The following is a 25,958-nucleotide window of genomic DNA, read 5'->3' as shown; positions in this document are numbered from 1 at the left end:
ATAAAATTGGATTGTCAAGCCACTAGAAGTACAACTGTCTATGTCTTGCAGCAGTAGTGCCTTCTTTTTACTATTCTGAAGTTTCATAAAGCACGTAACGCTACAGCGCCAACCCAACACACTTAACAAACCAAGGTCCAAACGGTCAAAACATGTTCTTTCATCGTTTACAATGCCGTCGCTTTCTCGTGAGGGTTTCGACACCACGCCGCAACACAAACATCGTCCCAGCCGCTCGCCCAGCTCGCTATCGCCACTTCGAGCAACATAACAAAGGCAGAGAGCTTTGCGTTGCACTGGTTGCACTGTCCCACTGCAGGTTATAGCAATTGCGCTGGGAGCGAAACCAAAACTGCCAAAAAATGCTTGTAGACATAACTTCGAGTCTGCCTAGTTGGAACATATTCATATTTATACTTTTTGTGCGCAAACAAACAGGAACGAAGAATAAGGGCAACAGAAGGACGAGCGCTTTCTAACAACTGGTTTTATTTTTGAAGAACTACTTACGTACACAGAACTGCGCGATCTAGACTACTTCGCCAGTCAACAAAATGCCAATCCGAAGCCTGTACTTTTCATCATTCTCACCTGAACATCGCCCCCGAGTGCTCCGTGATCGCTGCGCATGCGTGAGCTGCGAGAAGGTGAGAAAGGAGAACAACTCTTTTTTTCGCAGGATGTGACGTCACATTGTTGCTTGTTTTTACTTTTTTGAAAGAGCTACTCTCGAACGTAGATTAGCCATTGCCGTCGTGTCGGCTGCAAGACGTTCTGCGCGCGCTTGGCGCGCTTTTGTGCGTGTCGAAAGCGTATAACGTGCGCGATATTCGTGCGAGCGCAGTTTGACTTGAGCAATCGTGGGTTTGGACTCCGTGACATTAGCTTTCGTCATATGCGAGTTAGGGGCTTGCCGACAGGTAAACCGCCGCTGTACTTAGGTGAATACCTTGTTTTTCGTGGTACTGAAATAAATAGCGCATCGCTGCGATGGCGACTTCAATCGAGTGCGGTAATTGCTGCGCATTACGGGCGATTTAATTGCCCAGTACGTGCTGCATTATCGGTGCAGATAGAGAAAACTTATCCTGTGAGCCTTACTTCCGTCAGTCAGTCGGTTAGATGTTTCGCTCTTATCCAGTGCACATTTCTTGATATCCACTGACGATCTGCTTCAAATATCGACGAAGTGTCTATTGATCGTGCAGATGTTTTTTTTTTTATTATTATTCACACAACTGGCGATGGGCAACAGCGTTACGGCCGTGAGTTTTCCTTTCGAGCAAACCTTTTCAAGTTGAAGTTTTCGCTCATGTTCGCGAGATAGCAAATTTAAGTGTTACACCCGCTGCTGTATTTTTCGATTCCATGTGACCTAGATTTAAGCTGCCTCAGGTTGTATTAACGTGCGCAGAGGCTTTTCGAAAAATATTTGTCACCTGAGAAATCAATGCAGTGCGCCAGTTCTTTTGGAATGGTGCTATTTGTGAAATTGATCATATTTCCCCTAGTCATGCTCAACTACTTACTGGTCAGATGCTTGAACTTCCGAAGAAGTATTTGTAAAGTTTCCCTTCCAACTCAGCATTGTAACCGACGCTTCTCGGAAGTACGAGTGGTATTTGCCCCTGCAACATTGCCATGAGTTCAAGTTCAAATTGTGCCCACCGACTGTCTATCCGTGTGCCACTAGAAAGCAAAGAACTCATTTCTCAATTGTTGCAACATTTCTTTTTCATTCCATCTTCAAAAAATTTGTTTACTTCTTTTCCTGGTCATTGTGGACTTGCACACATTGAAGTTTTGGATAGTTTGGCAAAAGCATTGCATAGTGGGCCTGTAGGGTTTTTTTTTTGTATTTAGCGCATTGCCCTTCTGACTGGGCAAATTAAGTAACTGCATTACAAATATTTCACTTCCTTGGAATGTATGTTCCATGTGCCTCATAACAGTACACGGTTGAATTTGGCACATGCACCTTCATATGACCAATGTAGGTTTGTATTGCAATGGAAATAAGAACATGAGTGCTTCAATTGTCTTCATCACATTGCTGATGCCTTCAATGTGTGAAAATGGCTTGTAACAATATTGCTGTGTTTCATGTGAGGATATGGAATAGAATAACTTTCTTCTTTTATGCTGAAGGTATTCACCCCTTTTGCCTGTTAGGCTTCAAATCTTGTAGAAAATGGTGTGAGCAGCCTGGTGTGTGCCTGAAGAGCAATGCTAGTTTGTGCATGATCATATTGTTGCTGCTGGGAAGATGACATCTTAGGCACATTTTTTTTCATACAATTAACACAAATGTTTCTATCTTTCCCCTTGTGGCTCAATCGTAGTAGACCTGTTCGTTTTTCAGTTACTTTGTTGTTTATTTTTGTTACATATCAGTATTATTACTATCAAATTAGTCGGAATATAAAGATGTTTGATGTTGTATTCATGGGGAATCCTAGCCGATCCCTCGTCATGGGTATGTGCCATATGTCACAGGCAACACTCATTCTAGTCTCTCTTCTTGTGGTAAAAGTATCCCAAAGCCTATTTTGTATGCTTGCAGATGAGTTGAGATTTACACATCAATGCCAGCTCACAAAGCATCTAATACGGCAATCAGCCAGCCACCTCCGCAGATGGAGAATTCTGCAGTTTCCAATCATACTGTTTCTGTTGTCTTTGGCAGAGATTTTGATTGTACACAGCGGGAATAAACTGTAGGACCATAAAAAAACTTGTGATGACAAGGGCCATATATGGTGGAAATTATAGTAGATTATGACCAGCATTAGCTCAAGCCCTGCTAAAGGTCTGTGGTATCTAAAAAAATAATAAAGTGCTGGTTTTCATATCTATAGCTGCTGTGTGCATTAAGCTCAAAACTCCCTTCTTGGCAACATAACCCAGGAATGCCCACTCCAAACGCTCTGTCACATGCACTTTGACAGCATCTGCTTTGACCTACCTAATTGCATATCAGTAAAGATGGGTCTAGTTCACTAAAGACTGACAATGCTGCATTCGAATGGAACCAAACTGTTCTCGAAAAGTTCTTGAAACCAGTCAAGCAGGTTTTTGAAAACCTTTAATCTGGCAAAATGACAAAATGAAAGTTATTTGAAATAAGTGATGCAATGCTGATGAGGTTTGGGCATGCATTTCAAGGTGCTTGGCCTTCATTATCTCTAATCATAGTGAACCTGCCAAATTGGCAAGGATCTTGAATGAATTGTTCACTAGGCCCAACTATTTTGTTGCTGCCCTATATTGTTTCTGTAGGAAGAGTGCACAACAAAAATCTTGTGGCTTCCTGTTATCAGAACACCCTATAACTTCCTTAGATGTAGGGCCATTTGATATTCACCAATAAATACTTCCACAGGATTTAGATGATGCCTTTAAAGATGTGTCCCTCATGCTTACATGTAAAGGAGCACTGACATTAAACTTTTGGACTGAATTTTTTTATATTAATCTGGTTCCAAATGGCAGCTTTTATGGCCACACCATGCCACTAAAAGCTGCATGTGCTTTGAGCGATTCTTAATGTGTGCTAAGACTTGCTTCACTAAATAAATTTTCTTATGACTCTTCTCAAACATCTAAATTAAAATTAATTTACTTCTAATGTTCTATAAGTGACAACCACGATACGATTACGAGGCATGCCATAGTTGCGGACTCCGGCTTAACTTTAATCGCCTGAGGTTTTTAACATGCACCCACTCCACAGTGTGCACCAAGACAGAAAGACCAATGTTGTGCTGCATAGTGGTCCTAACATGCTCAGTTTTCAATGACCTAATAATGGCATGGCTTACTCATGAACAACTGCAGCATGCATCACTTGTTTGTGACCTACCATGCAATGATGTCACCAGATTATGGGGCCACACTGCCTTAGGCACATGTTTAAATGTTGGCGTTAAGGATATATTTGTTGCGCATACAAGGAATTTGAAGTTTTGTAGTGTAGTTAACTGAATGACAGCTACACACGCACAAGAAAAAAATTGTACCAGGACTACTTAAACTCTGCAGTGTTTGAGTTTGACCAATTCTTGTGATTTTGCACATTTCGGATGACTGCAGGTCATTCATTACAGTTATACCAGCTTTTGTACTTTTTAGACATGCTGTTTGCCCCGGTTTTGTACAGTGATCATAGATAGCCACACCACACCATGTTGGTAGAAGAATTCAGAATTTTAGTAAAATGGGGTTGCTCCATGTTGAGGTGCACCAGCATGTCATAGTAAGTGGAAGCCAGAAGCAGCAGCATTTTAAGGTATTGTGCCGCACCATGTAAAGTCAAATTATTGTGCCCCCCTCCACTCTCGCTGGCAAAACCTGCTGGTGAAGCATTGTGAGCAAGCTTTCAAGGTACGCTGCGCTCTTTTCAAAACAGCGTCCCAGGCAGCCATCTATTTTGCCTACAAGACGAGAAGTCCCTGGCCAGGAGTGCATCGAACATACAGAAATAGCTGTCAATTGTGCTGCTGAACATCTAGAGATTTATAGTTTTGACCTCAGGTTGCAGAACACAGCAATGCTATAGCAAACAGTGTAGTGAAAGCTGTTTCACGGCTCTACCACGGCATAGCCAGCACTGCATGCATATACTACACACAAGCATGAGGTTTTAGCAGCAATACTTAACAGTAAATTGTATTTGTACAACTTCACTCTGTCTTTAACACTACCAGGCTTTAAAATACATGAGAAGAGGTCACTGTCTTTCATTTGATGTGTTTATACAAAAAAGTGTGTGCATGGAAGGGGTTAATTAAGGCTCCTTTGTCAAGCCAAAATGCTTCCTGGCATGATAAAGTGAAGCCTTGTGCATTTCAGTCTGCAGTTGCTCACTGCACTTTCAAAAGCGCAATCAGCACAGAGAGCACAGGAAAACACACAAGCAATGGTTCAGCAATTTATTTGAAACAAATGCAACTTTGTTTTTACAGAAAGACCACATTCCAAAAAAGCAACCACATGCTATGCAGACAATACAGCCAACTTATGTTAATTGTACAGGTGTTAACATGCCCTGCCTTTATATGTGGAAATGTTTCAAGTCTCAAAGTGTGCCCCTACTTTGTAGCTTGTCCTTGGAACAATGGATGATTCAAACAAATGCTAAATTTAGCACCATTGCCACACTGATAGAAGAAAACTACATATTAAAATGGCAACTTCTTGGAGAACAGAAAAGGGTGTACAGTAAACTTCCAATAATCTGACTCCGGTTAATTTAATTTTTTCAGTTAATTCGAACCTGGCCGACGCCCACGCATTTCTATGGGATTAAACATTCATCATTTCGATCCTAAAACTGGCATTCGCCGGATAATGCGAACTTGACCAGACCCCTATAATGACCCCTTTTAGTGGCAGTCTATGTCTCAGTAGAGCTTAGGGGACAGTGAATGCGTTAAACAAATGCCATCTCTCTGAAATGCCTATTTTTGACCCACCCGAGAAAGATTTTCAAGCAGTAACGGTAGCTGACAATGTCCGATTGTGTTACTTATCTGATTCTAACGAACACTTTTTGTTTTCGAAGGACATTGAGATGAAAATTGCCTAGCTGTGCAATCGATTGCGAAACTAAAACCGTGGTTGCACCATTCATATGCTTTACCACATATCATGGCTGTAATACGGCGAAGCTGGCTTTGGAAAATCAGCTGGCATTCTAAAAAATGAGGTACGCGTAGGTTTCTACTTTGGTTTGGAGTTAAGTCATTTCTACTTTAGTTTTATACTGTGGACAAATAGAAATTTGATGCACGTTCGATTCAGAGGTGTGTTACTCAAGCACATATTGCCAAATGAATCAACGGTGCTTCAGCAGGTTTTTGCATCTTAATTCGACCCGTCAGTCTTGTGAGGGTAGAATTAATGAAAGTTGATTGTATAAATCGCGTGATGAAGCACCAAGAAAGTTACCTTGCTCAGGTAGTGAAAAAGCATGGAGAAAGTGCTTCACACAACATCCACCAATGTTCTGTTGCAGATGCAAAAGCTGCCTCCCTTATCTGGAACAGAATAAATTCCTTTCGAAGGCAAAATAAAAAACAGAAAGAGAAGTCATCAAGGCATTCCACATCCATCTTATTCAGTCTTTACAGTGTTGCTACATCACCATTTGCTTAGCCTCCTATGCCAAAAAAAATTGTCGAAAATAAAATGACCTGATTCCCATGTTTTTCACCACCCAAGCAGTGTTTACTGTCAATTATTACTGCTTTCTGTAACCTCACCTGTATATACTGTATGTTAACCTGTATGTTAACACTGAGCTATACGATAAGCTTAGTGAAAGTTAAAAAAGAATACTGGATGTTCATTTTTTTTTTTTTAGACATAAGAAGGGGTGCTTAGAAGCGAGCCACATTTGCAAAATGCTTGAATAAACAGCAACTACCCCGGTCATGCGCTAATTGTGGCCATGCTGTCCCTGCAAACTTCTTAATCTCATCCGCCCACCTAACTTTCTGCTGCCCCCTGCTACGCTTCCTCTCTCTCGGAATCCAGTCCATAACCCTTAATGACCATCGGTTATCTTCCCTCCTCATTACATGCCCTGCCCATGCCCATTTTTCTTGATTTCAAGTAAGATATCATTAACTCGCGTTTGTTCCCTCACCCAATCTGCTCTCATCTTATCCCCTTAACGTTACACCCATCATTCTTCTTTCCATAGCTCGATGTGTCGTCCTCAGTTTAAGTAGAACCCTTTTTGTAAGCCTCCAGGTTCCTGCCCCGTAGGTGAGTACTGGTAAGACACACCAGTTATACACTTTTCTCTTCAGGGATAATGGCAACCTGCTGTTCATGATCTTAGAATGCCTGCCAAACGCACCCCAGCCAATTCTTATTCTTCTGATTATTTCCGTCTCATGATCTGGATCCGCCGTCACTACCTGACCTAAGTAGATGTATTCCCTTACCACTTCCAGTGCCTCGCTACCTATTGCAAATTGCTGTTCTCTTCCAAGACTGTTAAACATTAGTTTAGTTTTCTGCAGATTAATTTTCAGACCTACCATTCTGCTTTGCCTCTCCGGGTCAGTGAGCATGCATTGCAATTGGTCCCATGAGTTACTAAGCAAGGCAATATCATCAGCGAATCGCAAGTAACTAAGGTATTCTCCATTAACTCTTATCCCCAATTCTTCCCAATCCAGGTCTCTGAATACCTCCTGTAAACATGCTGTAAATAGCATTGGAGAGTTCGTATCTTCCTGCCTGACACCCTTCTTTATTGGAATTTTGTTGCTTTCTTTATGAAGGACTACGGTGGCTGTGGAGCTGCTGTAGATATCTTTCACTATTTTTACATATGGCTCGTCTACACCCCAATTGCATAATGCCTGCATGACTGCTGAGGTTTTGGCTGAATCAAACACTTTCTTGTAATCAATGAAAGCTATGTATAAGGGGTGGTATTAAAATTAGATCTTTCGTCTCCTGCGATAGCTTACTGGTATCCTCTCTAACGAAGTTACAACCGACTTCTATTGCATACTCCTTAATGATGCCCATAAGATTTTCGTTCATTGCTTCAACACTAAGGTTCTCTTCCCGAGTTAAAGCCCTATACCTCTTCTGTCGCTTGATCCGAAATTCCTCTATCTTCCCTCTTACCGCTAACTCATTGATCGGCTTCTTATGTACCAGTTTTTTCCATTCCCTCCTCAAGTCTAGGCTAATTTGAGATCTTACCATCCTATGGTCACTGCAGCGCACCTTGCCGAGCACATACACATCTTGTATGATGCCAGGGTTAGCACAGGGTATGAGGTCTATTTAATTTCTAGCCTCGCCATTAGGGCTCCTCCACGTCCACTTTCAGTTATCCCGCTTGCGGAAGAAGGTATTCATTGTCCGCAAATTATTCCGTTCTGCAAACTCTACTAATAACTCTTCCCTACTATTCCTAGAACCTTTGCCATATTCCCCCAATGACTTTTCTCCAGCCTGCTTCTTGCCTACCCTGGCATTGAAGTCGCCCATCAGTATAGTGTATTTTGTTTTGACTTTACTAGCTCGATTCCACGTCTTCATAGAAGCTTTCGACTTCCTGGTTATCATGACTAGATGTAGGGGTGTAGACCTGTATGACCTTCAATTTGTACCTCTTATTAAGTTTCACAGCAAGACCTGCCACCCTCTCGTTAATGCTATACCATTCCTGTATGTTACCAGCTATATCCTTATTAAACAGGAATCCGACTCCTAGTTCTCGTCTCTCCGCTAAGCCCTGGTGGCACAGCATGTGCCTGCTTTTTAGCACTGTATATGCGTCATTTGTCCTCCCAACCTCACTGAGCTCTATTATATCCCATTTAATGCCCGCTAATTCCTCCAATAGCACTGTTACTCTCCTCACTAGAAAACATTCTAGCGTTAAACATTGCCAGGTTCAGATTCCAATGGCGGCCTGTCCAGATCCAGAGATTCTTAGCACGCTCTGCTGCATCACAGGTCTGACCGCCGCAATGGTCAGTTGCTTAGTATCTGCTGGGGACTGAGGGCCGAGGTTTGATTGTTCTATTCATGCAGAAGGTCAAGTACTGGCCAAGTACTGCACCAAGGTGGCCAATCCCGCTCTGGTGAGGGAGTGCATTACCGGTTCTGGTCACCGGGGTCAGGCCACCAGGCCTGTTTATACAGCTGTATCAACATGTGGATTTTTTTTATCCAGTGGAAAATTGTGTGGCACCGGGATTTGAACAACAGTCCTTTTGCACGTGAGGCAGATGCTCTACCTCTACGCTATCGCATCGGGGCGCAAGTAGTAAGTAGTTATACAGAAAGCGTTTTATTTACTGTAATTGGAGGATTGGAGCAGATTAGTTCGACCACTCAAGGAGTGGGAACGGTTCAACTGTCAGAACCCCAACAAAAGGACTGGAATCACATAAACCACAACTCATTTCATTTCATTTATTTTCACCTTAAAGGCCCGGAGGCATTACATAAGGGAGGGCTTTAATCCTTGTAACAATGTTAGAAGAAATGTACAGAACAGCAAAGAACAACAATAACAAATACAACTCAGGAACAATTGTGAAAAAGAAACGGAACATCGTGTTAGAGTAAGGGTTGGTGGAATCGGCAATTAAGCAGTGTGGTTATTTAACATTTCTCGGAACGTTTTACGGTCAGTGCATGTCACGATATCTTCTGGAAGATGGTTCCAATGGGTTATAGCGTCGGGAAAGAATGAAGTGTTCATGGCAGATGATCGGGTGTTAATGTTTGCTATGGGACGACTGTGGCTTAAGCGAGAGGATGTACGTAAGGGTGGATTTAACAGGGAATGCCTGGAGTGTGGATGGTAATAAAAGGTGTGAAGCAAGCAGAGACGAGAGATGATCCGGCGGGAAGCAAGTGATGGTAGTTCAAGTGTGCGTTTTAGTGCGGTTATGCTGGTATCACGAGAGTAATTGGAAGTTATAAACCGAGCAGCGCGATTTTGTATTGCTTCTATGTCATAGGTTAGATATGCTTGGGAAGGGTGCCAGATAGATGACGCATATTCTAACTGCGGATGTACGAATGTTAGATATGCTAGCTTTTTTATTTCTGGTGATGCGGCTTTTAGGTTGCGTTTTAAGTATCCAAGGGTGCGTGAAGCATTAGAACAGATGGTGTCAATGTGAGTTGCCCATGATAGTGTCGATGTCATGTGAACGCCGAGATATTTGTAAGACGGGGCATCATTGATAGGAGCTGAATTTATTGTGTAGGTGTGACTGGTTAAGCTGTGGTTGCGGGTGAATGACAGAGCTTTGCATTTAGTAAGGTTAAGCGGCATGTACCATTTCTCGCACCATACTGCGATGGAATCGAGATCCTGTTGTAGAGCGGCGATTTCAATCGAGCCTTTGATTGGGGAATATAGGACACAGTCATTCGCGAAAAGACGTAATTTGTTCTTAATGTTAGCAGGTAAGTCATTGATGTAGATGAGGAAATGTAGAGGCGATAAACCAGCGCCCTGTGGCACACCCGATGTTACGCTGCTAAGAGATGAATTATGGTTATTTGCAGAGGTAAACTGTGTGCGCCCTTTTAAGAAGTGTTCAAGCCAGGTAAGCAAGCTATTTGGGATTCCGATAGATGCAAGTTTTTGAAGTAGGTGATTGTGGGAAACGCGGTCGAATGCTTTTGAGTAATCCAAGAAAATGGCATCAATCTGCAAATGAAGGCCCATGAAATGTAGAATGTCATGGGTGAACTCGACGAGTTGGGTCTCGCATGAAAATGGTTTTCTGAAGCCGTGCTGGTGAGGGTAAAAGAAGTTGATAGATTCCAGGTGAGACATTAGGTTGGATGAGATTATATGTTCTAGAAGTTTAGAAGGAATGCTGGTCAGAGAAACTGGTCGATAATTTATAGCACGGGAGCGATCGCCAGTCTTGAAGATTGGTACGACATGGGCCTTTTTCCAGTCGTCGGGCAAGCTTTCAGTCTTTAAGGATTGCGTAAATATTAAATGTAGTATCTGGCTAGATATGTTACTGGTGTTAACTAGTATTTTCGTGTTAATTCCATCACACCCGGCTGAGGTGGTTAGTTTGAGTGAATTAATGAGGCTACATATGCCATCAGGGTTGATCTCGATGTCTGGCATTAAGTTTACTGGGAGTGGTGGTATTGGTTCAATGAGAGTGTCATTAGTGTTGGAGAAAACTGAGATGAAGTAGTCGTTAAGAGCTGACGCGCATTTCTCAGAATTAATGAGATTACCATCCGGATCTGTTAGTTCAATCTGTCTAGAATCTGTCTTTACTGAAAGTAAGCGCCAGAATTTATTGGGGTTTGATCGTAGAATCTTCAGAAGGTCATGATTAAAGAAGTTATCTTTGGCTATCGTCAGCTCCTGAATATATTGGTTAGCGCACAGTTCGTATTTTTCCCATGTTTCTGAGTTATCTGTTAGTTTGGCTTTTCGGTAAAGCCTTTTCTTTTTAGCAAGGAGAGCTTTCAGTCGTTTATTAAACCATTCATTGTTAGAGTCGGATTTCACGAGAACTGTTGGTATATATCTAGCTTCCAGGTTGAGCAATGCGTTCTTATAAAGTTGCCAGTTGCTATCGACAGTTCTTGATAAGTAAGACTGCTGAAAATCATTAAAAAAATTGTGGAGTTCGTTATTTATGGCGTCAAAGTCCGCCCTTTTGTAATCTTTTATTATTTTTCTTGTGGGTGACTTTTTCTTAAGCGCTATTGTCATGCAGATATGGATGAGGTTGTGATCGCTCAGACCGGGTAGTGTGGTAACACTACTTAAGCTATCGGGGCAAGATGTGAGCATAAGGTCAAGGGTGTTATCCCCTCTTGTAGGACATGATATTACCTGATGTAGGTTGAAGTCTAGCATAAGATCAATAAATTGTTTAGCTTCGGATAACGGTGACCTGTTGGTTACAGAAAGCAGAGGCCAGTTAATGTTAGGGTAATTGAAATCGCCAAAGAGGTGAATAGGTACGTTAGGGAATTTGTCAGTGATGTCGGTTAGTGCTTTATGGAGTGAATCGCAGAATGACGGATGGCTGTCCGGCGGCCTGTAGCACACGCCAAAAATTGTCTTTCCAGCACCGTTGTAAGCGCAAGTCCACAATAGTTCGAGATTATCATCCCGACTGATCAGGGAAGATGACAAGGTGTTTCTGATAGCTAATAAAACACCCCCACCTCTCCGGGCGCTCCGATCATGGCGATACAAAGCATAGCCAGAATTAGGAGGGAAAATTTCGCTATCTCTTACGTCTCCGTTTAGCCACGTTTCAGTTAGTACTATGATGTCGGCATCGATGTCGTGAGTGAAGCTGCGAAGTTGTTCGCGTTTGGGTAGCAAACTGTGCATGTTAGTGAAGGCTATGTTAAGGAGAGGTAAAGATGAGGGATGATTGCGGGGTGAGGTTGAAGTGATAGGCTTCGTTGTCCGTCATTGCACGTTTTCGTGACTTATTTGGGATGCGCTGTTTTCATGCACCTTTGTGAATGGTCTCGTAGCCTCAATCACACTGTCAGAAGTAGGGTCGTAGTGATAGCGCTTATTGTTCACGAGCAACTTGTCTACGTGTAGTTTGAACGCACATTTTTGTGGTCGTATGAAACCTAACAATTTAGAACGTGCGATGCGAGTAGCAGGAGCGAAATCTTCACGTATAGCGAAGTTTGTAGCTTTTAGTTTCCGCCCACAGGCCAGAATATTTTCCTTTGACTTGAAATGAGTCAACTTGACAATTATCGGGCGCTTTCTTTCAGGACGGTATTTGCCTATGCGATGAGCACGTTCAATAGCGCTTGGTTCTAGATGCAGTTCCAGCTGGCTAGCGCAGAAATTGATTATTTTTTCTTCAGACTCTTTCCATGTTTCTTTTTCATTGTCTTCCAGTCCGAGGAAAATCAAGTTATTACAGCGCATCCTGTTGTTTGTGTCAGTGCTCTCGGCTTTTAGCAGCGCTATCTCTTTGATGGCATCATTCTGTCGAGTCGCAATTACTTCGTCCTGATGGTCGTTTTCTAGCACAGAAATACGTTTTGTGAGTGCAGCAATTGTGTTGTCTTTGAGAACGTTGGCTTCTCTGAGCTCATTTATATTGGTACGTATTTCTGAAATTATTTCTTTTAGTTCTTTGATCGTCTGGGAAAGGGAAGAAACTGTGTCTCTGTCGGGACCTGGGTTTAGTTCAACATCTCCGGAGAGCAAGAGGATTAGATCGGACAGAAACGCAAAGGCAACAGCTTCATAGTACAGACGCACAACTCTACACCATTTCAAGTCGCAGGGGCACGACACCGCGAAGACACAACGATTGTCGCTACGAAATTCCTTAGTATTTTGTAAGTGACTAACCTGGAAGGTTAGGAAAGCGATGAGCATCCTGCGTGCAACGGTGTCGTGCCCCAGCTGATCAGCTTTGCCACGCCGATTAAATACGGCTTGGCTTGACCATGTGACTGGTGACGTCGCCTTCGTAGGGTGTTGCCAGGCAAAAGAAGCTTCTGCCGCTGAAACTGGACTCGTCTTCACGGCTTCGGTGACGAGAGGCGGACGGGTAGCCCAGGGTTGGGGTGGCTTCAGGGAAGGTGATCCGGTTTGCAGAAGGGGTTCCGGGGTAGGGCATGTACCAGCACAAGGCCAGTACAGCAGCATCTGGAAGGTTAGGAAAGCGATGAGCATCCTGCGTGCAACGGTGTCGTGCCCCCACTCTGAAGGAATGAAGTGGGAATAGAATGGAGCGCCCCCACTCTGCAATTCTGCACCATGCTGATATATCCTGTTCTTGGGCAATGCCAGCGCAGCTCTAGAACCACAAAGACGACCGCACTACCAGGGCGAAACACATCGAAGGCCCGTCAGCTGCTGCATGAGCATGTGCTGCCAACGAGCAATCCTGCACAACATATTATATATATATATATATATATATATATATATATATATATATATATATATATATATATACATATATATATACGTATATATATACACACACACGCGCGCAGTGCACAGACTGGTACCCTAGGTAGGGGCTAGGACTCGCATAAACTATAGTGTTCTCCACAAATGTGACGAGTACCAGGCCACCGAACTCCTTGCCCTGTGCACGTTGCTGTCTATCTTCATGAGCCTAGATCCTGATGCAACCACTGGTGCCACACTACTATTTTCAAAGGCCACCACTAGGTGAAGCGCCAGGGACCGCCCAGGCCAGGGGACATCGGCTTGGTCCGATACACAAACGACAGTAAACTTCAAATTGACAGGACTACGAATTGGATTAGTAAATTCTTATCTAACGGGTACCAATTTGTAACTACTAATTAACTTTCTTCTCCGCGATCTCTAGTAAGATCTGGTGTGCCACAAAGCTCTGTATTGGGACCAATTTTATTCCACCACAAACATGGCTCCACACAATAATTTTGTTTGAAAACATATGTGAGTGCATATGCTTGTATTGGACAGCGAGAATAATTAAGAGTCAGTAAGCAATGTCAAATACATGCAATCTGGCTTACAAAACAAAAGGAACTGGTCACTATTTAGTAATAGTTTTCCTTTGTGTGAAACAACTTCACCCTTGAAAAGTTCCTCATTCTACAAAGGTTTATAAGTGAAATATAGAAATATTTGGATGTATTTGAGTTATCACCTGGCCCAAGGAACTTCTAGTGGCAGCCTGTCTCGATCTCTCAATTCCTGGCACTGCCCAATATACAGCATGCTTGACTGCTGCAGTAGTCAAGTGCTCTGCAGCTGTAGGAAACCGAGGGACAAGGGTTGATTGCACAATTTATGGCATTTCCAAATTTTTAACTTAGTACCATCTCTATACTATGTCGACACTATGCCACTAGACCATTGGTGTGCTGCAGTCATCATAACTTTAATTACTCATCGTATACACAAGCTAGACAGCTGTTTAGGCAAAATTTTAAACTGCGCGAGGAAGACAGAACGTGAACTGAAACATAGACACACACAAAGCACAGGCTTCCAACTGGTTTTATTTTGTGAAAGCAAAGAATATATAAGGTACTTCAATATAGCAAAACAAGGAGCAATTGCAAATAATTTGTGCACAAGGTATTGACGAAAAATATCAAGGCCATGTATGCTTTAGGAGTGCAGGAGAGTCTTAATGTGCCCATCTAAGACTTCAATTCTTTCCTTGAGAATCTCCTCTTGCAGTGCAAGAGCTGCGACAGCAAAAGCTGCCTGCCTTATGAGGAACAGAATAAATTCCTTTCGAAGGCAAACTCAAGAACAGAAAGAGAAGTCATCAAGGCATTCCACATCGCTAAAAGGTGTGACAACTAAGTTAGCTCACCTTCTTGATCCCTATCAAGGAAAGAAATAGAATTCTTAGATGGGCACATTGGGACCCTACTGCACTCTTAATGCACAGGTGGCCTTGCTATTTTTGTCACTTCCTTGTGCACAATTTCTTTGCGAATGTTCTTTGTTTTGCCATTTTGAAGAACCTTATAAACTCTCTGCCTTCACCAAACAAAGCCAGTCGGAAGTCTACACTTTGTGCATGCATCTATGTTTTTGTTCATGTCCTGTCTTCCTCGCAGAGTTTAAAATTTTGCTGAAGCTACGAGCTGACTAGCCCAAAACATGCCTTACTTCAGTGTACAGCTGGGCTTGTTGGTAAAGCTACACAATGCCAGCTCAAGTGACCACCGTGTGTGTCTGCTCTTCCGTGTTCTCATGATGTGGCTCAGCCTTGAGTGCATGTGTAGTTTCAATACTGGCTACTATATTTTAACGACTAATACAATTTCTATCTTCAACTTCCAGCCAGACAGAGTACTTCATACTACATTCTGAACATTGCTGCAGTGTAGCAGGATTTCTATCTAATGCATTGGCCTCTACCACCAAATGCCTGAGAAATTAAAAAAAGTTATGTAGATTCCAAGCACAGTGGGGATTCATGTTACAGGAGGCATACTGCAGGTAAATGGCTACATAGTGTTGGTTCGGGTTCTTCCAAACATTGCAGTTTTGGCCAATGTGTTTGTGTATGGTGAGTGATTGCATATATGACACAAGCTTTGTGAGGAGAGTACGAATGCAAAGGCATGGTTTCTTTGCCTCTTTCCTAATACTTTGTGGCGGCTGCTGTTTTGAAGAGTGGAAAACTTGGCTTATGCAGTATGCGCAAATGGGTTTGAGACTTTTAAGACCAATTTCCTTGAGGCAAAGTTTAGCATGGAGTCAGTTTTGTCACAAGGAAGTTATTCCTATTCACACATGCCTGTTTTGTTTTTTGTTTGTTCATTTAGTTTCAGGTCCACCTAAATTATTGCCGTCATGACAGCCGTCACATATTATATGGTAGCATCAATCTTTGTATTAATCATTCGAGTATTGAAATCTAAAAGTTTGCAGCAGTGTAAAAGGACAGGAGGACAAGAGGAGAGAGGAGAAGAGAGGTTGCAGTGTAACAGAAATAGGCAAGCACTAATTGAGCGACAAGACCACTGGACTCAGGAAAAGCAGATTTAGCTGAAACACAGCAGCCTGTAAGGAAGAGACGGAACATAATTCTTTGTGAAGCTTAGTCTGCATCAGTTTTATATACCATCGGAGATCATGAACATGCCAGAGGCAAAGCATACTGTTACGGGGATGTTGGGAGTATAGAAAGACTGTATTTACAATATATATTGTTACGTGGTAGTGACGGTTGAGAAGGCAGCAAAACTATGATTAACGAAACAAGCGTTTTATTGGGCGAACTTGTGCCCTCAAAAGAGGCTACACTCAAAGAAGAATGGTAGCGGCGAACACGATCGGCGGTCGTCGAAAATCTGATGAGCGGGTCAAGCGCGTCGGCTTTTATACATCTGTCGTCGAATGTTCCAGAGCAGTCACTGGGACCTGCGTGCCTTCCACAATGTTCCACATTATTCGCGTCGCGCACACATGCAATCAGATAACACAAGTTGCAGTGAAAGACAGTGGACGGAACCATCGATAACATTCCAGAAACTTCTTTTACATGCAGGCGCGTCCTGTGCTGTGCGATAACATTTGTTAGGCGGCGAGAAGTGGTCACCCAATAAAGATAAAGAAGTACACGTGTCAATATACAAGATGAGGCAGAGTAGTTAAGATGGCTGACCACCAACAGCACGCAGCAGCCAGCGTGCTGCGGTCTTCTTCCTCTTTTTCATCCTTCCGTAACAGGACCCCCGGGTGGTGAAGCGCCGTCTTGGCTCATGGTAGGCAAAGAATCGCGAGCGAAGTATGGCTTCAGCCGCGAAACATGCACGACGTCAACAGGCGTCAGACTTGAGGATTCATCAAACTGAAGTGGCGAAATCTCGTAATTTATGTTGTTAACTTTACTTAGGACTTCATAAGGCCCTGTGTAGTGAGAGAGAAGCTTCTGTGAGAAGCCAACCCGACGACATGGTGACCAAAGGAGCATCCAAGCACCTGGTGCGAACTTAACATCGCGATGGCATCAGTCATAACTCTTTTGGTATATGCTGCGGGGCTAATAAACGAGATCGGGCGACTTGACATGCCCTGTGAGCGCGATCGATGACTTCATGAGCATGGTCAGTTGCAACACGTGGCACAGAAGGGATTATGATGTCAAAGGGCAAAGTGGGGTTGCAACCACACAAAAGATAAAAGGGTGAATATCCTGCAGTGTCACGTCGAGACAAGTTATACACAAACGGCAGTAAGGCCAGCGTGGTGTCCCAGTCGCGGTGATCATTGGAGACCTACATCGACAGCATCTCTGTGATTGTTCGGTTGAGACATTCCATAAGACCGTTTGTTTGTGGGTGGTAGGCGGTGGACAGCTTATGCTCAGTGGCACAAGAGCGGATGAGGCCGTCAACAACTAGAGACAAGAATGAGCAGCTGCGGTCTGTAATAACTGTCGAGGTGCACCATGGTGGAGAATGACGTCGTGGAGGAGAATATCGACGACGTCTGTTGCACAGCTAGTCGGCAACGCCTTTGTAATCGCATAGCGTGTCATGTAATCAGTAGCGATGGCAGTCGACTTGTTAGCTCTAGTCGTTGTCGGAAAAGTGCCAGGTAAGTCAAGGCCTAAGCGAGAGAACGGTTCACAGGGAACTTCAACTGGATGGAGTCATCCGACAGGTGGTAGGGGAGGTTTCTTCCGGCACTGACACAATTCGCAAGTTGCGACATAACAGTGCACAAAGCAGTAGAGACCTGGCCAGAAGAACCGGCGTTGTACATGATTATATGTATGCAAAACTTCAAGGTGTCCCACCGTCGGTGCATCGTGAAGTTGTTCAAGAGCAACAGATTGCAGATGATGAGGACGGCCAAGGAGCAACTCAGGGCCATCAGCATTCATATTGCGGTGGTAGAGGATGCCGTTGCGCGGCAAGAACATGTGGCATGTGCCGTCAGTGCTGTCGGAGTGATTGAACTCCGGCAATGTATGGACTGTAAGGACTCGTTGCGTTGTTGTTCGGTGCGCATGTCAGTCATGTCAGTGAAAGCCATCACGCAGGTCACCGGATCATGCACAGAAGGATCAAGTGGATCCACGGGGTGACGAGAGGCAGTTAGTGTCCTTGTGGAGGCATCCAGTCTTGTAACTGACAATAAATGAAAATTCCTGGAGCCACAAAGCCCAGCCACCAAGCTGTCCTGTCGGGTCCCGGAGGGAAGACAGCCGGCAGAGTGCGTGGTGGTCTGTAACGACCGAAAATGTACGGCCGTACAAATATGGCTGGATCTTGACGACAGCCCAAACTAAAGTGAAGCACTCCCACTCGGTGATGGGGTAATTTCTCTCGGCAGGTGACAGCAGGCGGCTGGCGTAAGCTATCACGCACTCCGTACCATTCTGTTGTTGATCGAGAACAGCGACAATGCCATGGCCGCTTGCGCCAGTGTAGACTTCGGTTGGTGGATCAAAGTGGGCAAGTATGGGAAGGGTGGTCAGAAACCTGTTGAGAGCGGCAAACGCATGAGCCTGCTCCGGGCCCCATGAGAATGGTGTGTTCTTCTTTTTGATCTGTCAAAGGCCGAGCAATGTTGGCAAGGTTTTTGATGAAACGATGAAAGTAAGAACACAGGCCGAAGAAGCAGCGCACGTCAGAAGCAGAATGTGGCACAGGGAAACTGCGTATGGCACGAACTTTTTCCGAATCTGGTTGGACACCGGATGCGTCAATGAGGTGCCCCAACACGGTAATCTGACGGTGCCCAAATTGACACTTCGTGGAGTTGGAGGCCAGCTTTTCAGAAGACCGCAATAATGGCAGTGAGTCGGGTAAGGCAGCTGCCCAACATGGGAGAAAAAACAGCTTCGTCAAGGTAACAAAGACAGGTGGTCCATTTGTAGCATCGCAGAAGAGAGTCCATCACAAGTTCAAATGTCGCAGGAGCATTGCATAGGCAAAAGGGAATGACTTTGAATTGATATAAGCCATCCGGTGTGATGAAGGCTGTCTTCTCCAACCATTTCATCAACCGAAATCTGCCAGTAGCTGGATCGAAGATCGATGGACGATAAGTATTTAGCTCTGTGCAAGCAGTCCAAGGCGTCATCGATGCATGGTAGTGGGTAGACGTCTTTTCGCGTGATCTCATTTAAGTGGCAATAATCGACAAAAATATGCCAGGCACCATCTTTCTTTTTTCACACGGACGACAGGCGTAGGGCTGGCTGATGGCTCGATGACCCCTTTGCAGAGCGTTTTCCCCACCTCTGATTGGATGACTCGACGTTCAGCATGTGATGCACGATAGGGACGCTGACAAATAGGATTTGTGTCTCCAGTGTTTACATGGTAGTGAACAACAGATGTTCAGCTTAAAGGCCTGTTGCCGAAATCAAAGATTCCACTGTACGATTCAAGCAGGAGACGTATGTCCCTGGCCTGTGCAGAGGTGAGGTTAAGTGCAGTCATTTTCGCAAAGTCATCCGTAAAGGAACCAGAGCTGGGCGCTGCGATTGGCACTAATAAACCACTCTCAGAATTCAGACTCACAATATCAAATTCAGAACCACTAGAAACGCTGTCCAAGAACATGCTGGCCGGAATCACTTGACGGCACAGGCTCAAATTCAGAAGAGGTAAAACAATGTCATTATTAGTAACCGTGACCGGTTCAAAGCACATCGATGATGGGGCGAAGCACATATTCACCATCAGGAAACTGTGGCTGGGCGGTCAAAGTGACGTAAGTAACTGCTTCGAGTGACAGACGCACATCACGAAGCGAGCACAAGTGCGGTGGGGCGGTGCTCGGAGCATCGGCGAGTTGAAGCAGTTCTAACTGAAGAACGTCGGCCGTGCAATCAAGGAGAGCAGAATGAGTGGATAAAAAGTCAAATCCTAGAATAACGTTGTGAGGGAAGATGTTGCTCACAGTAAAGAGAACAGAAGTAGGGCGGCCAGCTATACTTGCAGTACACATTCCAAGAACCAGCATTCCACCGTCAGCCATATGAAGCACTCGGGCAGCTGCTGGGGCGAGGACCTTCTTTAAACGACTACGCAGGCTAGCACTCATCACAGGTATGTGGGCTCCACTGACGATGAGTGCTTGTACAGCTATGCTGTCTATTTTAACGCCAATTACACTTCTCCTTGTGTGCCTAGACAGAGGATTTGCTGCAGCATTAGGCAATGCAGCACCACCTCCGAGGGCTGCATTTCTTAGTTTTACGAACGGGTGCGGCCAAACGCCACAGGGGACGAAAGGCGACGTGGCTGTGGCGAACGCGAAGATGGGCGACGTGTTTGCGGTGAACAAGACTGGTGTCCGTGCGGCGATGGTGAGCGACTGTACCACATGTTCCTAGCAGAGTTGGCGCTGTTAGATTCGGCGGTGAGCGAAACATTGCGGGCATTTTCATCACAACGACTCAGGTTGGTCGGCATGCGAAGTGTTAAGGGCCACGAGTTGTGACAGTATCAGGCGACATGACCAATGCAGCAGCAGGTGAAACATATCGGCTGGTTGTCCGCAGTTCTCTACTCAGTCGGGTTGCGATAACGCGGAGAGAAGCGTCAGGGTGGAGCAAAAATAGTAGAAGGGCGTTTGTTAGCTCTGAGATTGGCAACAGCACAGACAGAACGTAAGCCAATGTTTTCAAGTTCCTGGTGAATGATGGCTTGTAAGAAGGGGACTGAAAATGTTGTAGCATCAGGGATAGGCAAACAGAAATGCAGGCGCCATCGCATCCAGTTCACGTCAACGATTCGCACCACATCCTCCAATGGCGACGCATGCTGCTGTGTGGGTTGATCTTCACACGTTGGCGTTGCAGCAGTAGTGGGAAGTCTGGCGAATGGTTGCAAGACGCATCAGCTTTTGGCGTGCTGGAATAGTTGGCACTCTTTAAAGATAACATCAACTGTAGAGCAGCTTTTGCACATGAGCAGATTAAAGGCGTCGTCAGCAACCCTTAAGCACATGACCGACCTTCTCAGCTTCTGTCATGTCGTGATCGGGTTTGCTTTACGACAAAGTGCCAGCATGTCTTGGATGTACAAGAGATAGGACTCCGTGGGAGATTGGGTACAGGAGGCCTATTCCTGTTTTGCGTCAATTTTACGGCCGGCTGGTTTGCCAAACAACTCTGTCAACTTCTCTTTGCATTGGTCCCAGCTGGTTAGCTCCTTTTCGTGGTTTTTATACCACACCTTTGCTGTGCCTCTTAGGTAGAAAAACAGGTTAACTAGCACACGCGTGGGGTCCCATCTGTTGATTCCACTCACACGTTCGTACATAGCCACCCACTTTTCAACATCGGTGCCATTGGTCCCACAGAAAGTTCCAGGATCCTTGGGTTGCGCAACCACAACCTTGGCTATGCCCGATGACAAGGTACAGCAAGATGCTACTTTACCCCCAGATGTCACCTCTTATGACATTTCAAGGCAGCGAGACTGAGACTGCACTGTATTCAGCGGCACTGACAACCATGATGTAGAGGATTGACTTTCCCCCTATGTACAACACATCAGCAGAATAAGAACGAGGAAATGCCCCACACAGGTGCATGGCACTAAACTGGACGCACTACCTGCTGTATGCAAGAGAGAATGAGGAAGAATGAGCTTCCCGTTACTCCTGAGCACCTACCTACAACTGCTTTTATGGGCACAGCATTGAAGCTGCAATTGAGGTAATGCCTAACACCACATGAAATACAAAGCACACTATGTCAACACAGAGAAACCAAAACAACTGCACACACTTCTCACCGAAATAGACACAACACCTGCTTTGTTGCATCTGAGCTGAAACGGGTGAATCCAAAACTCTGTGTCACATAACATCTGAAAAAATTAGCTGCTACGAGAGAACCAATGAGATTAATCTGGCGCACTATGCATGCATCTTTAGCCTAATGGGTAAAGAATTGGGCTGCTGCACTAAGGACCCAGATTAACGACCCACCATCAGGCACGTTACTATTATTGAGCCTATCTGACTGGATGTACGAAGAAGCCAGGAGACTGCTCATGATAATGCTTTGCATAAGAGACAACGAAGCTGAACCCACGTTTTCTGCCTTGTGCTTGCAATGCTCTACCAAGTGAGATTCAACGGCAGTTGTCCCAATGTCAATTTTCTTGGATAGCTGCGCATATGTACTAAGCAAAGCCGTGGGAGTGCTAGGCAGCAGCACTCACAGTTATGATGGCAGACGTGTAGTATCCTTGAAGGCACCCACATTACAAAGCACATGATCTTAGAAGCTGACAACTGGCTAATAAACACTCGTTTTCTACCATGAGGCCCCAAGGCAGCCGAAATCAAAACATTTGTATCTTATGAGCAAGAAAAATCAGGGGAATCATGCAGCTCAATTTTTTGTTTATAACAAGCATGTGATGGCAACAGGCAATGAAGCAACAGTGACTATATAGAAAAATGGGTTAGAGCTTATGACAATCATTGGCAGCTCACACTATAATGCTTTCTCTAGTTTATTGTCGCAAGACATCTGGCAGCAAATCCTCTGGATTCTTCTTCTACTATGTCTTTTGCAACTGAAATTTTAAATGTGTGTAATACTTCATGGCAACTTAGAACACTTCAATGGTTAAGCATCTCCATACCTTAAATTTGTGGACCAGCTTTGTCACCTTTCTAGAACAATAACTCTCTGGTGTCATACATCACTCAAAGCAACTAATTCTCACTCAAACCACTACTTATTAAATCTACCTTTAGATGAGCAGTACCTGCATTAGACGCAGCTGCATACCCTTTTAGCAAATGGATATACATACCACGCTCAGACTGAGCAAACCAAACAAACCAACAGCAACCAGTACTTGTGTCCATTTGTCTTCAACGAGGCAGAGACAGGCCAGGTCTCGATAAACACAACAAATATAAGGTGCAGGCAGAGGAAATAAGCAGAAGCTGTAAAGACAGCAGCTAAGTGAAACAAATTAGACAAGTTTGCAGACAGTCAGCGATCTGGGCCGAGGACAATTCACAACGTTACTGCCACAATTAGAAGCAAATGCTCCTCATGCAACAAGAAAAAACACGTTTTAGCTGTAAACAGCACGACTTCGCGGGGTTGGTTGATATTCTAAACACAGCACATACAACAATTAAAGCAGACACATTACTTGTGTCATCTGTCTTCTTGCTGTTTTTACAATATCGGTCACGGTTGCAAAGCTACGCACATGATCTATGAACGAAAGCAACGGACGTGCATATAAAGTTTGGTGAGCCGATTCATACTCATATATGTTTAATTTTGAAAGTTCCCGTAAAATTTTAGTGATAGTAGTAGCAGCAGTAAAGTGGTTTCGTTTACCAGCTCGCTCACAACGTACACTTTGTATGATTTAACTCCACGGCTCGCAAAGGAGCTACTAAGAAGCTTAAAGTGAAGGAAATACGCTTTCGTTATCTCGCTGCAACGAATGAAAGACTCTGACGCTCATACGGCGGTCGGCAGTAAGAAAGGTAATTAAATGCAGCAATGCGCGGCATGGGTAAATAAGAAAGGCATAGCGTAGTCATCCTATAGAGATGGAGAAAAATAGACTTAAGAACGCGATAAACATCATAGGACGACATCCACGCTAGTTGAGTGCATGCATTTCTGGCGCGTGGAAGATGTCGCTGTTTTTTTGTTCATTTTTTTACATCGGTGCAACGCGTAGGAACTGCGGCGTTGAAGGCACGAACGAATAAATTATGCTGCGATCACTGCGGGACCTGCGACAACCGTTTCGTGTTCCTTCGAATTTCGAGATCACATCGACCACAGCTCGAATGCGCAACCGGTTTTTTACGTGTCAGCAAGAGAACGGGTAATCGCACAACACTTACCGTTGTTCCAAGTACGTCGCGGTAGCACCATCAGCTGGGCAACAAATGTCATCAAGCCCTGGCCCACCGCAGTGTCTGCAACTTGAAGCTTCTAAGCATTCGCCAAAAACTAAAAGCAGACCACAATCCATACGTACGCGCGCGAATGAGACGCGAGCCATGCCGTCTGAGTTCGAGAGTAGTTATTTCATAAAAGCAAAAACGAACAGCAATGTGATGTCACATCCGGTAAAGCCAACTTGTCCTCCTTTCTCACCTTCTCTCAGCTAACGCATGCGCAGCGACCACGGAGCCATCGGGGGCGATGTTCAGGGGCCGAACCTCATAACCCTCCGTGCTCATAACGGTTCGGAATACGAACCGTTCGCTTCACCACTTACGTCACTTGATGTGCCACTCCCAAGCCGGCGGTGCAAGAAGGGGAGGACGCGACCAATAGATGAGAGGGTGCCACCTCTGAAGTGTACGTCACTATATGACGAGCTAATCGAGGAATTGCAGAATGTTTCTGCTTGCTAAACAAATGTAAAATATAAATTAAATATTAGAGAGATTTAGAATAGGGGCCCCAAAGAGCTTTGCGGATGTTAGCGTTGGGGCACGCTCGAGTGAAGAGGGCTTTGCGTTTGCAGATAGCGTCTTGCGCTGACAGCGCCACTACGGCGTCTAAGAAAAACGATTAAAAATAATTAAATAAAATATACCGTCTTATGGTATGAATAGTAATTTTGACTTGCGTGTATTCGCGTTTAATTACAATTTAGAGGTTATTCTTCAGGCAGCAAACAATTAGTTGTGCTTAGTTTGGAGCAACAAAACCAACTTTACGTGCCTTCACCAGCCAAGCTTAGCCGTGTTAGGCCTACGAGCCATAAAATCCACACTCGAATTCGGAATCAGCGGCGTCTAATGAATCAATCTTCATAACAGACGCTAGTTGAGAGAAAGCGATAACTGCAGTCACTTCTCCTAGCTTGCGAACTTCACGCATTACCGCGAATCGAACCCAGTTTGGTGCTAGGTTAGAGCCGTCGCTTCGATGGGTGCCGCCATATTTGTTGACGCAAAGCTTTTGGGAACGCTATTTGAGCTCCCGCTAAATCGGCGAAATAGCGTTCCCAACGCAAAACCCAAACGCAGTTTGCGTCTCGCGCATGCGCAGTGGCTTCGACGCTATTTCTTCGGGGCCCCAAAACGTTTGGGGCCCCTATTCTAAAACTCTCTATTATACGCCAAGTATTGAAGTATAAACTTGTGGTGCCGGGCGTTTACGCAATGCAGAACTAATTTATTAATGTCATTCTTTTTCATTCTCAGCCCACAGGCGGTATCGTAAGCGTAAATGGGTTGGCCACGGAGTGGGCAGAGCGCAGCGCTATGTCGTCTGCTACCAGGAGCTCGCACGATGCATGCAACAGGAACGCACTACCAGCACTTCTCAAATAGATAGCGCGACAAAACCGTGAGCTGGTTCTTAGGGACACCTTTACTAGCCGACTATATCAATTTTCCTTCTTTTTTCGCCCTTCGTCATCGGCTCGGACATGACTCGCTCGCCGCCGCGCTGCCGCTATCCCTGCGATCTGCCCCACGGCGCGTCGCGTGATAGAAGCAATGGAACTTAAATCGAACATTACGGCATACGGGCCCTGCATTTCCTGCGCGAAGTCAAATCGAAGAGTGTGGTGCTGACGGTGCGCGCTGTGCCGTACGTGAAATTGAGAAACAAAATATGGCACTCCCGAAATAGAGAAAAAAGGGCAGCCAAATAACAGAGCTCTACAATACCTTCCCGTCCTGACTGTATAGTTTTATCAGCCGAACGAAGGAAGCGCTGAACCAGCCTACACTCTTAGAACAGTTTACACCCTTTGGCTTGCCCCTTCTGCCACACAAAAATAATCGTCATCTGCCTTGATGCGTTTCCTTTCTTTATCGCTGCAAGCCCGGAACTTTCCAGTGACGAACGGCACGCGCGTTATCAGAAGGGGCACTCCAAAGGGTGTAAACTGTTCTATGCTGATAACGCGCGTGCCGTTCGTTACTGGAAAGTTCCGGGCTCGCAGTGATAATGAAAGGAAACGCATCAAGGCAG

The 25,958-nt window shown here is 44.7% G+C and overlaps 1 protein-coding gene and 1 long non-coding RNA gene across 2 annotated transcripts; one reads left to right on the top strand and one right to left on the bottom strand.

The window, feature by feature from the left end:
• The first annotated feature begins 681 nt into the window (after positions 1-681).
• LOC140217442 (uncharacterized) lies at positions 682-6,221 on the top strand. The gene is made up of 2 exons (XR_011894019.1): positions 682-941; positions 6,017-6,221. It is a non-coding gene; the product is annotated as an uncharacterized lncRNA (long non-coding RNA).
• A 2,716-nt stretch (positions 6,222-8,937) lies between these two features.
• Positions 8,938-24,415, bottom strand: LOC140217441 (uncharacterized). The gene is made up of 2 exons (XM_072288046.1): positions 23,864-24,415; positions 8,938-13,177 (listed from the first exon to the last, which is right to left on the bottom strand). The coding sequence occupies exon 2, from the start codon at positions 13,175-13,177 to the stop codon at positions 11,963-11,965; it is 1,215 nt and encodes a 404-aa protein (XP_072144147.1). The 5' UTR covers positions 23,864-24,415; the 3' UTR covers positions 8,938-11,962.
• Positions 24,416-25,958: the final 1,543 nt, after the last annotated feature.

Source organism: Dermacentor andersoni, chromosome 4 (assembly GCF_023375885.2).
Source record: "Dermacentor andersoni chromosome 4, qqDerAnde1_hic_scaffold, whole genome shotgun sequence".
Classification (NCBI taxonomy): Eukaryota; Metazoa; Arthropoda; class Arachnida; order Ixodida; family Ixodidae; genus Dermacentor; species Dermacentor andersoni.
This window is presented reverse-complemented; position numbering and strand designations above follow the sequence as displayed.